Source organism: Sciurus carolinensis, chromosome 4 (genome assembly GCF_902686445.1).
Source record: "Sciurus carolinensis chromosome 4, mSciCar1.2, whole genome shotgun sequence".
NCBI classification, from domain to species: domain Eukaryota; kingdom Metazoa; phylum Chordata; class Mammalia; order Rodentia; family Sciuridae; genus Sciurus; species Sciurus carolinensis.
Genome location: NC_062216.1, coordinates 83,033,796 through 83,048,365, shown reverse-complemented (window position 1 = coordinate 83,048,365; position 14,570 = coordinate 83,033,796). Strand labels below are relative to the sequence as shown.

Below are 14,570 nucleotides of genomic sequence, written 5' to 3'. Positions count from 1 at the left end.
TTTCAAATGATTATAATTTGTGATACTTTATTAGACCTTAGAAGTTATCTTCAACCTTAACTGTCTTTATTTAGTTGATTTCTCTAAAAGGGAAATCATTTTGTGTTGATTGGTACTTTATCAAGGCAGGGATTTATTTATAATTTAAAATATACTTGTAACTTTTATAAAAAATTCTGAAAGACTAGTGTAAACACTTGATCTTTTCTGTATTTCTTTGATATTAAAATGTTACAGCTAAATTAAGACTGAGTGTAAACAGTGTATTTTACGGTTTTCTTCTAATTTCAGTTTATGTCATAGATGACTGAAAATCTTATTTGAAAGGAACTGTGACATTTAGTTAATTTGCGTATTTTAAGTTCTTCGGATTTTTATATACTGCAGTGCATTTAGAAATTCACAGATTATGTTAAGAATTTTGTAAGGTTGTAGTTTTTTCATGTTACCTTCCTGTGGACCACTTGGGTCCCCAGCTCCCAAACAGTCTGCTCTTCTGTCCCCTGCAGCTCTGACCAGTCTTGCTCAGTGTGACACACTGACCCATCTCAGAGGCCTTTCTCTTGATTCGTCTGCCAGGAACGTTGACTGCCCCGTGCAGCTGGATACCCATGCCATTCTCTGTCCTCTACCTTGTGTTATCTTCCTCCACAGCATTATTGTCATCTGCTTTTTATATTCTGCATTTACTTTTTACTTATTTATGGATATTTCTTCTCTGCTACAGTTAGAGACCAGTTAGGCAGGACATTTGTCTATTTTGTTCACAGCCTGGAATAAAGAAATATGATTTATTTATTATTTTTATTTGACAAACACATATATAATAGGTTCTCAATAAATACTTGTTGAATAAACAAAAAAAAAGAATTTTGTAAGGTTAGATGTGTTTAAATCAGTACATGTTAAAATGAATATTTTGCTCTGAAAATGTAGTGAAATTTAATTCAGTGGTTTTAAAAACAGTAGTAAGTGAAAAAGTACTTCAGATTTAGTGTTTGCATCTGTGTTCTCCTTGGGGACTGAGATATACCCTGCTGAGGGAGTTTCTGGATTTCAGTTTGAGAACAAAGGACTTTCCTTCTTTGATATGGGATGATGATAGTGATGGATTCAAATACTAATTACCAAATACTGTTTTGTCCTGAATAAAGTTCACATACCACTGAGTAACTAACACTCATTGGTGCAATACTTCCTATGTGAGACATGTTTTTCCTTTGCCTAATTAAAAATATAGATCCATATATACACATAATATTTATAAGTGGAAATAGGATGCAGGTTCTTTTATGTGGATCATCTTGCAATATCACTCTTGAATTTTAATGCTTATTATGGGACTTCATATAGTGGTCCTGCCCACTTTAGTGGCAGTTTTTTTCTTAGCAATATAATAGTCTTCCCATAGAAGGTCAGTGTTTTGGGGCATCATCAGTTTTTCTGTCATACACAGCAGACAGCCTTTGATATATTTATAATAACTTAGTGGAACTGAGACATTGTTACAGAAGTGACACTGACCTGGGAGTCACTGGTACTTTCATTTCACTAATGGTATGACCTTGGTATTCATGTAAGTATTCTTGTCTCATTAACTAGAAAATAAATAGAACAGATTAGATGATCTTGAAGTGTCCATTTACCTCTAAAATTTATGATTACCAGTGCTTACTCTAAAATAATACACATTATACATATTTAAGAAAAGCATAATTATAAAGAACAAGCAGGCACAAAAATAGTAGATGAATATATCAGCAGTAATCTTATAAACAGTAATAATCACTGGCTATAAATATACTTCATGACCAAACTAAATAAATTTCTTAGCTGCTTATCTCACATTGGTTCCCAAGAAAATGTACTTACTAGTTGATCTTTCTGGAAAGATATTAGAAAGATTGCAGAAAGTTAACTTTTACCTGAAATGATAAAATAAAGTGGTTCTCAGCAAAGGTACAACCTAGTGTGGAGGTTCATTCCATGAGTGTAACAGTCTCTTTGTCAGCTAGCACTATGACAAAATATCTGAGATAAAAATCTTCTAAAAAGGAAAGGTTTATTGTAACTCACAGTTTTAGAGTTTTCAGTCCATAGTTGCCTAACCCTTTTGCCTTTTGGTTTATGGTAGCACAGTATCTCCTGGCAGGGAATCTGTCGCAGAGGAGCTGCTCACCTCATGGCAGCCAGGAGCAAAAAAAAAAAAAAAAAAAAACGAGAAGGGGCTTGGGTTCCCAATATCCCCACACACCTGTTTTTCCCATGGGCCCCACCTCATAAAGGTTCCTGTACCCCCTGCAGCACCACAGGCTGGGAACCAAGCCTTCAACACATGGGTTTTTTGGGACATTCAAGATCCAAACTATAGCATCAGGATACATATCAATTCAGACAATGAATATAATCCCTTTTTCTGTTTTAATCTACATATTAAATCTAAGAAAGATCTATGGCCTTCCAGATAACTTGTCTGTCCTTGCAGGCAAACCTGATTAGTGAAGATATTGAAAGCGCCATCAGTGACAGTAAAGGAGGGAAACAGAAAAGGCGTCCTGAGGCCCTGAGGTAAAAGCATTAAAAAGTATTAAGGGGTAGAATTGACTTTGTGTCTTTTTTTTCTCTTAAAGGTTTCAAAAACTTATCTTCAGTGGAGGTACACTGTTCTCCTTTACAGATGACAGCCTGTAGTCCCAACTCACATATTCTTGCAGGTTGTCAACAGCGTGTGTCTGCTCCTTCCTTTCTCTCCACGTGTCTGGCCTTTCTCTGACATGGCTTCTCCTACTTGTGTGGGAGTCATTGACAGATGAGGGGCACAGATGAGTGGTGTTTTAAGAAAAGATAGCCTAAGGCCGTACAAACTAGACATGTAATTGGTCCTCAACCTTCCAATCCCACAAGACCCAGGGAAAAAAAAATTCATCCTAGTTTTCAGGTGAATTTTAATTTTTCTGTATTTTTCATTCTCATTCATATTTATAAATAGATCCAATGTGAAGTGGTTAGGAAGTCCTTATTACCCCTTGGCACAGTTCTTTTTGAGGCTAAAGATCTAATACAATAAATGGAGAGAATCGACATGTTATGGAAATAGGGTGAGAGTGCAGTTTGTTTTCATCTCTTTTAGGATGATTTCCAAAGCAGACCCTGGCATACCACCTCCGCCCAGAGCTCCTGCACCTGTGCCACCAGGGACTGTCACCCAGGTGGATGTTAGAAGTCGAGTGGCAGCCTGGTCAGCATGGGCCGCTGACCAAGGGGACTGTGAGTATCTCTAGGATTAAGTCTCCATGAGCACTTATTTTCGATTTTGATGTAGTACTTGCTCTTAAATTCTGATTTGTGAACTAAAGTTCAAGTTAGTACTTAAAAAATTTTTAAGTCTTAGAAAAGGAAAGTTAATCCTTGACTATTGTTAAGATTATTGTCTATAAGCATTCATACCAATCATTTAATAAATATGTTGTTAGGATCAAGTCTTTATTTTTCAATTCTAAGTTATACTTGACTAACAGCTAAAAAAATGGAAATAAAATACATGTCAAACAAAAGACCATCAGATCTCTTCTCTTTATGACTGTACTACAGATTCTTTGCACTTACTATGATCTTAGCTCTGTCCCTCTCTGGACAGAGTAGCTGTGACTGGTGGGAGGGGCATGGAGAAAGGACAAAGACTTCATCCTTGAGCTAAACTTGTCAGATGGGCCTGTGTATTATCTCATTTCCCTTTGGCATTGTTTTTTTTAAATTTTTTTTAGTTGTTAATGGACACAATATCTTTATTTATTAATTTATTTTTATGTGATGCTGAGAATTTAATCCGGTGCCTCACATGTGCTAGGCAAGTGCTCTACCACTGAGCCACAACCCCAGCCCCCTTTGGCATTGTTTTTAAAGAACAGTTATAGCATAGAACTTAATGATACTTTTTGTCACAATATTTTACAAGAATTTGAAATTTTTATGATTGAAAAACACCTTAAAATATATTCGGCCCAGTCTCTTCATTTATTAGGGAGGAATAAATTATAATGTAGCAATTTAAAATTTGATGCAAAGGACCTTACTCTTGCCTCCTACTCAGTGGATCTCCTTAAGTCATTCATCCTTTACCTAGTAAATTCTTATTCAGACAGAATATCTAGCAATGTAGTTAAGAAATGTAACTCAGTTGCCAAACTGAATGACATTGAATTCTACTTGGAATCTGCTCCACCAGAAGTTGAGCTCTGAAGTGAGACCTGGATCTGCCTGAGACTGTGGAATGTTATTTCTCTGTGCTTTAGCCTCATCTTTAAAATGGGGGTGATAATTCATGGGTTGCCGTGAATAGGAAACAAAACAATACCTAACAGGACTGTAAATATAATTTGCTGTTCTCATTTTGCTAAATTGTGTTTATTATTTTTTTCTGAATTATTTGCTATTTATTAAACTTCTTGTATTCTTCAAGATATTTTCAGAAGTTTACATGTAAACCTAAGTTTATAGCCATTCTGAACAAACTTGTAAGAGCAGATGTCCAACCTAATTTACAACAGAGAGAATTTACTCCTAGGTGTTTCTAAGCTCTCATTAGATTTATTTTTAATTGTTTATTCTTTTTAGTTGTACATGAAGTAGAAAATATTTTGACATATCATACATACTTGGAATATAATTTACCTTTTTTTTTTTTTTTTTAAGTGATGCTGGGGATTGAACCCAGGGCCTTGTGCTTGACAGGCTTGCACTCTACAAACTGAGCTATATCCCCAGCCCAATAACTTCCCATTTTTGTGGTTGTACATGATGTGGAGTTACACTGGTTGTGTATTCATGTATGAACATAGGAAAGTTATGTTCAATTCATTCTACTGTCTTTCCGATTCCCACCCCACCTCCCTTTCCTCTTGTTAGATTTTGTCTGAAGTACTCTCTACAGTGTCATCTGTTCAAATTGCAGTGAGGCAAGGTTTTCAGAACTTCCAGGCCAAACAGAACACGACTCTTAGTACATGAGGTTCTGTCTGAATCCAGGCCAGTTTTAGTTGGAACCCCCAACCACCAGCAAAGGAGAATCTTTCTGATCCCTCTGAGACTGTGGCCAACTCAGGCCACACAGCTTCTTGGAAACCCTGCAGTAGAACTACCATGACTTCCAAAAGTTACTAGCAGCAATGGTGCCTCAGACCTGCCAGAGCCCTAGAGATACCATACCTCCCACTCACTCTGCCCTCCAGATGATATTTTGGGACCTCTCTGGGGTTTCTGCTTTCTCTAGTAACTGTAGCCAAGATAGCAGCTGTATATAAAGCAGCAGCTAACTGTCAGGATATCATATAAATAAATGCTAATGATTTTAAAGTAGTTATAGCTACTAATTAAGTTTCATAAGGCTCAGCAATTTTTTTCCTTTTTTTTTTTTTGGCCCATATTACACTTATGGGTAATGTTAACATAGAGGAGGTATAAAAATACAGAGTTTTCAGTATTTTTTTGCATCTCTCTGTATTAAGCATCATGAGTCATGATGCTATATCATGAGTTATATTTCCTTTCATTGTGATTTGCTGCTTTTGTTTCATCCTTGTGTTTTTAAATTTAATCTACTATGAAACATTTGTACCAGCTATCTGGTGTCTGGTGGTTGTGTTAACTGACTCATACCAGGAAGGAGCTCATGATAGTGACCTCATGACTAACATCATGCTCTTGCCAACTGAACTGCCTTAGTATCTCAAATGCTCTTGAGATATTTATTCTTGAATTTGCAAATTCTTGAAGGTATTTCTGACTTAAGGAATATGGCTTAAAATTAATGAGCCAAACATTGTGGATTTAAGCTTAATTACAACAATAACTCCCAAAGTTTTGTTGTGGTCACAGTGTTGGAATGCATAGAAATCTGTAGCTCTGCTGTGTTAGAATTTAGTTGGCTGCTTTTTGAGAAATAGATGCTTATTCACTGGCTTATATTTCTTCCTTACGTAGGAATTAAAGAATACCAAGTTAGGATTGGTTCCATGGGTTACTGACAGGGAAGAGGGAGAACAGAGGGGCCTTGTAGGGCAAATAAACATTATCGGGGTGGGAAGGCCAAGACTTTACCTCTGCCCAAGTGCCCCGATAGCTGTGGCAAGGAGGCATTTTGGATGATGAGCACTTTTGATTTATGTATCCTGTTTAGGTGTTCCCTTTTGCACATGACATTCTTTTCTATTCTGTTTTCATGTTTTAATAATCGTATTGGTATTACCTTAACAAAAGGCTTACAGACTTTGATTCTCCTTTCTTCAGTTGAGAGACCACGGCAGTATCACGAGCAGGAAGAAACCCCAGAGATGACAGCAGCCCGAATTGACAGGGATGTGGTAAGTACAACATTCATCTTAGATCATTAGCTTTTTTTTTTTTTTTTTTTTTTTTTAAAGAGGAAAAATAATACACTGAGTGAGATAAGGTGATTTAAATAAAGGTGTTTTGTGGAAATTATATTTTATTTTTCTAGTGATGGTTATGCTCTTTGAATTACTTTCTTTTTCCCTTTAGCTATTTTGTTTTTCTACCAGTACTTGCTTAGTAGTTTTAGGCTGTGAGAACTAGGACATTAATTAGTTTACAAAGGAATTGAGACCAAATTATTAGATAGGAGGGATATTTCAGTTTGTCTTTGCTCAGAGTTGTAAAACATACCTGAGATATCTTTTTAATATGTCTTGGGGTTTATTAAGACTTTATTTTAGAATGCTACAGCAACAGTTAAATGGCATTTTAAAGGACAAATAGGTAAATTTTAATGGTAAATATGTAAATATGTAAATGTTAATGCTTTGTAAGGGGTAATGCTTTTTATTTCCCTGTAATAATTTACTGGTAGGGTGACAATGTCTTGTGATGTAATTATAGAATATGATATTAACATAATTACTTTTTATATATATGCATTTTCCTGTTTATTTAGAAACAAATACTTGAAGGAATTTGAAACTTGGCACTTAAGTTTTACATCACACAATTACATGTTAAACATTATCCAACCCCTAATTCTAGTCTGTATGAAACATAGGAACAAGTTTCACACAGATTAGAGAAAGTCAACAACTACAGTATGTAAGACATATAGATGTACAATATTTAAGGTAGTTAATTATCCAGTGATCCCTGAAAGTACACGTATTATTAACTCTATTTTACCATGTAGAAATTCTTGTTACTTCCCATTTTTCTTTCTTTCTTTCTTTTTATGTTTTGTTTGTTGGGCCTCATGTGAGGCATGCTAGGCAAGCTCTCCACTACTGATCTATACTGCCAGCCCACAATGCCTGTTATTTTTCCTATCAGCTATTTGTTTATTAGGTAATCACAGCATTCAGAGAACCTTTAATTCCATGAAATACTATTGTCAGTGCTTTATTAGGACATTTATTAGTAAAATGAAAGTGCTCAGTGCTCTTCTAACAAAACATTTCTTAGAATTTCCCCCTCACTTTGTGTGGGAGAACACAATGAGAAAATTAGAGTAATTGAAAATAATTAATAATCTGAGTAGATACTGTGAATGCTTTCCTGATGACATTGAAAATATATCAAAATTAAGCTAAAGAAAAATGCAGAAGTCAGACATTAGCCACAGGTATATTTAGTTCAGTTCTTTTTCCTAGAATTAGTGATCAACTTAAAATCTGCATTTACAGTTGTTTCGTTCTCTTTTCTTTTTTAACTTTCTGTTCTTTACTGACTAGCATTATACAGCAAAAAAAGAATTGCTTTGCATTGTTCTATATTTTATTCTGTAATTTCTAATTCCAGCAAATCTTGAACCATATTTTGGATGACATTGAATTTTTTATCACAAAGCTCCAAAAAGCAGCTGAAGCATTTTCTGAGCTTTCTAAAAGGAAAAAAACTAAGAAAAGTAAAAAAAAAGGGCCAGGAGGTAAGTTGGGCTTTCTTAATCTTCTAAAGACTATTCAAAACTCCAGTTCTAAGTAGAATTTCTGCCCTTTTTTTTTTTTTTTTTTTTTTTTTATATATATTTTTTTTAATTATAAAATTGTAAACAAATGGGATACATGTTGTTTCTCTGTCTGTACATGGCATAAAGGCATACCATTTGTGTAATCATAAATCTACATAGGGTAATGTTGTTTGATTCATTTTGCCATTTTTTCCCCTTCCCCCCCTCCCCTCCCACCCTTCCCCTCCATCTATACAGTCCTTCCTTCCTCCATTCCTGCCCCCCCTCCCTAAACCCAACTCCAACCCCAACACTAACCCTTCCCACCCCCCATTATGTGTCATCATCCACTTATTAGCGATATCATTCTTCCTTTGGTTTTTTGAGATTGGCTTATCTCACTTAGCATGATATTCTCCAGTTTCATCCATTTGCCTGCAAATGCCATAATTTTATCGTTCTTTATGGCTGAGTAATATTCCATTGTATATATATACCACATTTTCTTTATCCATTCATCAATTGAAGGACATCTAGGTTGGTTCCACAATCTGGCTATTGTGAACTGAGCAGCTATGAACATTGATGTGGCTGTATCTCTGTAATATGCTGATTTTAAGTCCTTTGGGTATAGGCCAAGGAGTGGGATAGCTGGGTCAAATGGTGTTTCCATTCCAAGTTTTCTAAGGAATCTCCACACTGCTTTCCAGAGTGGCTGCACTAATTTGCAGCCCCACCAGCAATGTAAGAGTGTACCTTTCTCCCCACATCCTCGCCAACACCTGTTGTTGGTTGTATTCTTGATAATTGCCATTCTAATTGGGGTGAGATGGAATCTTAGGGTGGTTTTGATTTGCATTTCTCTTATTACTAGAGATGTTGAACATTTTTCCATATGTTTGTTGATTGCTTGTATATCTTCTTCTGTGAAGGGTCTATTCATTTCCTTAGCCCATTTGTCAATTGGATTATTTACATTCTTGGTGTAGAGTTTTTTGAGTTCTTTATAGATTCTGGAGATTAGCGCTCTATCTGAAGTATGATTGGCAAAGATTTTCTCCCACTCTGTAGGCTCTTTCTTTGCATTGCTGATAGTTTCCTTTGCTGAGAGAAAGCTTTTTAGTTTGAATCTATCCCAGTTATTAATTCTTGCTTTTATTTCTTGTGCTATGGGAGTCCTGTTGAGGAAGTCTGGTCCTAAGCCGACATGTTGAAGCTCTGGACCTACTTTTTCTTCTATAAGATGCAAGGTCTCTGGTCTGATTCCGAGATCCTTAATCCATTTTGAGTTTAGTTTCGTGCATGGTGAGAGATATGGGTTTAGTTTCATTCTGTTGCATATGGATTTCCAATTCTCCCAGCACCATTTGTTGAAGAGGCTATCTTTTCTCCATTGCATATTTTTGGCCCCTTTGTCTAGTATGAGAAAATTGTATTTATTTGGGTTTGTGTCCGTGTCCTCTATTCTGTACCATTGATCCACCTGTCTATTTTGGTACCAATACCATGCCGTTTTTGTTACTATTGCTTTGTAGTAGAGTTGAAGATCTGGTATTGCGATACCCCCTGCTTCACTCTTTCTGCCAAGGATTGCTTTAGCTATTCTGGGTTTTTTATTCTTCCAGATGAATTTCATAATTGCTTGCTCTATTTCTGTAAGGTACATCATTGGGATTTTAATTGGAATTGCATTGAATCTGTATAGCACTTTTGGTAGTATGGCCATTTTGACAATATTAATTCTTCCTATCCAAGAACATGGGAGATCTTTCCATCTTCTAAGGTTTTCTTGAATTTCTTTCTTTAGTGTTCTGTAGTTCTCATTGTAGAGGTCTTTCACCTCTTTTGTGAGATTGATTCCCAAATACTTTATTTTTTTCGAAGCTATTGTGAATGGGGTAGTTTTCCTAATTTCTCTTTCTGAAGATTCATCGCTTATATATAAAAATGCCTTCGATTTATGTGCATTGATCTTATATCCCGCTACTTTACTGAATTCACTTATGAGATCTAAAAGTTTTCTGGTGGAATTTCCTGGTTCCTCTAAGTATACCATCATATCATCAGCAAATAGGGATAGTTTGAGTTCTTCTTTTCCTATTTGTATCCCTTTAATTTCTTTGGTCTGTCTAATTGCTCTGGCTAGAGTTTCAAGGACGATATTGAATAGAAGTGGTGAAAGAGGGCATCCCTGCCTTGTTCCAGACACGACCGAAATACAAAACATAATTAGAAGCTATTTTGAAAACCTATACTCCAACAAAATAGAAAATTTCGAAGACATCAACAGGTTTCTAGAGACATATGAATTGCCTAAACTGAACGAGGAGGACATACACAATTTAAATAGACCAATTTCAAGTAATGAAATAGAAGAAGTCATCAAAAGCCTACCAACAAAGAAAAGTCCAGGACCAGATGGGTTCTCAGCCGAGTTCTACAAAACTTTTAAAGAAGAACTCATTCCAATACTTCTCAAAGTATTCCAGAAAATAGAAGAGGAGGGAACTCTCCCAAACTCATTCTATGAAGCCAATATTACCCTGATTCCTAAACCAGACAGAGACACATCGAGGAAAGAAAATTTCAGACCAATATCCTTAATGAACATCGACGCAAAAATTCTAAACAAAATTTTAGCAAATCGCATAAAAAAACATATTAAAAAGATAGTGCACCATGATCAAGTGGGTTTCATCCCAGGGATGCAAGGTTGGTTCAACATCAGAAAATCAATAAATGTAATTCACCATATCAATAGACTTAAAGTCAAGAATCACATGATTATTTCGATAGATGCAGAAAAAGCATTTGATAAAATACAGCACCCCTTCATGCTCAAAACACTAGAAAAAATAGGGATAGTGGGAACATTCCTTAACATTGTAAAGGCCATCTACGCTAAACCCATTGCTAATATCATTCTAAATGGTGAAAATTTCTGCCCTTTGAACTGGTTAGCAAAGCTCATTGACTATGAACCAAGGTCCCTTATTTAGTTTGGGGATAGCACCAGATATTTAAACAGTGAAGATGAGCCCAGGAAAGAACTAATTTTGGTTCAGGCTGGCTGTAGTGAAGAAAAATCTTGGGATGCACTGTATAAATCACAGAGACTCTGTGATTTAGGTAGTGACCTTGTATCTTTAGTTTTCATTATATCAGTTATAAAATTAGTGTCTGGTAAAGAAATTTGTAGCTCTGTTCTCTTATGTGGATTAATTTTATTATAAATATAGAACCTCATTTTTTTATAGACTGCATTTTGATTCATTGTACACAAATGGGGAGAACCTCATTATTTTTTGAATGAAAGAGTCGATTTCTCATTAAAACGCTTAAAAAGGTCAATGGATTTGAATTTATTATTATACAATTCCAAACAGTACATTCACATATAAAGTCACATAAAAATAATTTTGAAGTTTGCTGCATTTCAGCTATTTAAAATGCCTCAAAATATATAAAATTATAAATATGGAAGTATTATTTATACTTCTTTTGGCAAGTGGTATAGCTTGAAATATACAAAAAAAAAAAAAAAAACAAGTCAATAAATGTCCCTCCCATTATGGGTGATTTCCAGATCTTTGTTTACCAATATAAGAAGCACTTGGCACTTAGTATTGTCTTCCAGATGTGCACATCTGCGCATACCTCACCTCCATATATTTTGAACCTAAGTGTTGCTTCATGGTGTCTCAATCAACCACTTCCTCCTGTATTCTTTGTAAAGAACAAACTATCCTCTTGTTCAACCTGATTCAGAACCACAGATTCTTCCATGACTTTATTTTCTCAATGTCTCTTGCATTCATTTCCCCCTTTTTTCCTTTTCATAAGTAGCATCCAGTTTAAATGATTATGTCTTTTTAACCCAGCTTTCTAAGCAATCTTCATCCCTTTCATGCTGTGAGAAAACTCTTCCTAAAGCTCTGTGTCACTTTATCCTTCTGCTATAATGCATGTTAGTTCCTCGTTTTATTGATTTAATCAGATTCCTCGCCCTGGCAAGTCAAGATCATCTACACCTTACTTTAATGTACCTGTCCATTCCCATGTTTCTCTGGCTTAATGTTTGTTATTGCATGTACTTGCAAATTCCTTTTCCATATGCTGTTTTCATCCAGCCATGATGATTTCCACAAATTGCCCTGTGGGGTGTGGGGGACAACTCTCAAATTTCATCTTAAAAGTTACTGTCCTCCAGAAACATCTTTTAGGTATACGTTTTCCCACCTACCAATCAGGTGTAGTTTCTTCTCACGATACTAGTTTGGCATATCTCTTTCTGATTTATGTCATCCATTGTATTTTAAGATCCTTCAGAGTAGGACTTATAACTTATTCATTTTTAATCTTTGCAATGAGCAGTAGAGTGACTAGTGCATAGAAGGCTTTCATACATACATATGGAATCAGGTGAGTCCTTGGTAATGTGACAGGGTAGAAGAAGCCACTCAAACTTTGGATCATCTCACCTCATTACAGTTACACTATGAGATATGGCAGAGTAACTAGGTTGCATGTCTGGTGTTATAAAACTTTGAAGACGTGAATATGATATTTTTATTATTTAAAACTTTTTCTCGAAACTTCATTCTTATTTTCCCCTATTTGTTTCATTAGAGGGTGTTTTAACACTGAGGGCAAAACCTCCACCTCCTGATGAATTTGTTGACTGTTTCCAGAAGTTTAAGCATGGATTTAACCTTCTGGTAAGTGCAGATTATTTATATATAAATCAAAGGAATAAATGAAAAAGATCAAACCTAGCCAGGAGATTCCTGAAAATTAAATTAAGAGGGAAAATTGATGTTATCTATTTTTTTTTCTTCATGTTTTAATTGGTCTTAAACAACAAATTGTAAAATTTGTATATCTAAGAAACTTAGTAAAAAAATGATGACCCCTATTTTTTAAGCTAATTTCTTTACTCTCAATGTCTCCAGGCTGGTGAATATACTAAAAGTAAAACCAGTGGTAAATAACTCTTCCTCTGAATCGACATCAGATCTCCTTAAGTGTCTATTTTTTTACTTGATTACATCTTAGAAATGCATGTTTATTTTCTTATGTTACAGGCCAAACTGAAGTCTCATATCCAGAACCCCAGTGCTGCCGATTTGGTTCATTTTTTGTTTACTCCATTAAATATGGTGAGATTTTATTAATTTAGTAAATCATTCTTAGTATGCTTTTTAGCCATGAGTCTGCACTATTTATCTCGTCAGTTTTTCTTCATTATCTTGCTGTTTTCTTACCATCTGTGTAAACACTAACAATGTGAAATTTGAGAATTTAAAAGAACTTTAGAAATAGGGAGTTCATGCACTTTTTTTAGACCTGGGGATGTAGCTCAGTGGTATTATCTAGCAGATAAAAAACCCTGAATTCAAATCCCCAGCACTGCAAAGCCAAAACAACAACAACAATAACAACAACGACAAAACCACCTTATTTTAGAGATTAAGAAACTGGTATGTCTAGGTAAATGAAAAGAAATAAAGACTTATTGGATATTGTTGTTTCAGAACCCACTGGTATATATTATAAAGCACCTTAAATGATACAGACTTTTTTTTTTTTTTGGTTCTGGGGATTGAATCCAGAGTCACTTAATCACTGAGTCACATCTCCAGCCTTTTTTGTATTTTATATAGACAGGGTCTCACTGAGTTGCTTAAGTCCTCAGTAAGATGCTGAGGCTGATTCTGAACTCCTAATCCTCCTGCCTCAGCCCTCGAGCTGCTGGGATTACAGGCATGTGTCACTGCACCCAGTGATACAGGCATTTTTATCTCTCTCAAACTAGGCTAATCATGAAAAGTCAAGTGATGGATGGATGACTTTGCCCTATGAAGTTATAGAGGACCCAAATTCTTTACATTAAAGTCTTCTTTCATTTTCTGGAATGTTTATTCTTTTTGTGTTCATCCAACAAATGCCTTTTGAGAGCCTCCTATGTAATTGGCATTACAGAAGCTCATGAGAAACAGACATACAAAAATTCTTACTCTCTTGAAACTTATATTGTAATGTTGGAGAGGCAACCGATATAGTAAATAAATAAATGCACAAATAGTACAGTTAAGTTTTCTAAAAAATTAGATGTTATGTGAAAAAATAGGGCAGGGAAGAAGAGCACGGCGTGCCATAGGTGGCTACATACATGTTTTGTGTTTGTGTCATGAAGTGTCACCCTTTATGAATAGGGTTGGTTAGGGAAACCTCACTGAGAAGATGCCGTTGGAGTAAGGGAAGTAAGGAGTGAGTCATATTGATTTCTGAAGGAAATAGTTTCAAACAAAGAAAGGCTAGTGTAAATGCTCTGAGGTGGTAACATGCAAAGCATGTTCTTAGAATGCATAGGTATTGTGACTTGAACAAAATGAGGGGATAAAGATTAGAAGGAGATAGGATTAGAAGGCACTAAAGTAACCTGAGGACACATCTTATTGTTCCTTACATGACTGGCGAGACCTTTGATACTTGGCTAGTTTTCAGCAGAAAAGGACTGCTCTGGCTGCAGTTTTAGAAATTTGGGTGAAGAATGGGCCAGGATGGCTGTTAACATAATCCAGATGGGAGATTATGGTGGTTGGACCAGCTGGCATTGGACGTG

At 35.6% G+C, this 14,570-nt stretch overlaps 1 protein-coding gene across 11 annotated transcripts in view; it reads left to right on the top strand.

Moving 5' to 3' along the window:
• Eps8 (epidermal growth factor receptor pathway substrate 8) overlaps nt 1-14,570 on the top strand; it is a 168,824-nt gene that overhangs the window by 116,074 nt on the left and 38,180 nt on the right. For all 11 annotated transcript variants that reach the window (XM_047549461.1, XM_047549464.1, XM_047549457.1 and 8 more), the window contains 6 exons: nt 2,486-2,568; nt 3,131-3,267; nt 6,286-6,359; nt 7,798-7,924; nt 12,575-12,663; nt 13,030-13,104. In XM_047549461.1, the coding sequence (XP_047405417.1) occupies nt 2,486-2,568; nt 3,131-3,267; nt 6,286-6,359; nt 7,798-7,924; nt 12,575-12,663; nt 13,030-13,104 (585 nt within the window). The remainder of the gene's footprint in view (nt 1-2,485; nt 2,569-3,130; nt 3,268-6,285; nt 6,360-7,797; nt 7,925-12,574; nt 12,664-13,029; nt 13,105-14,570) is intronic.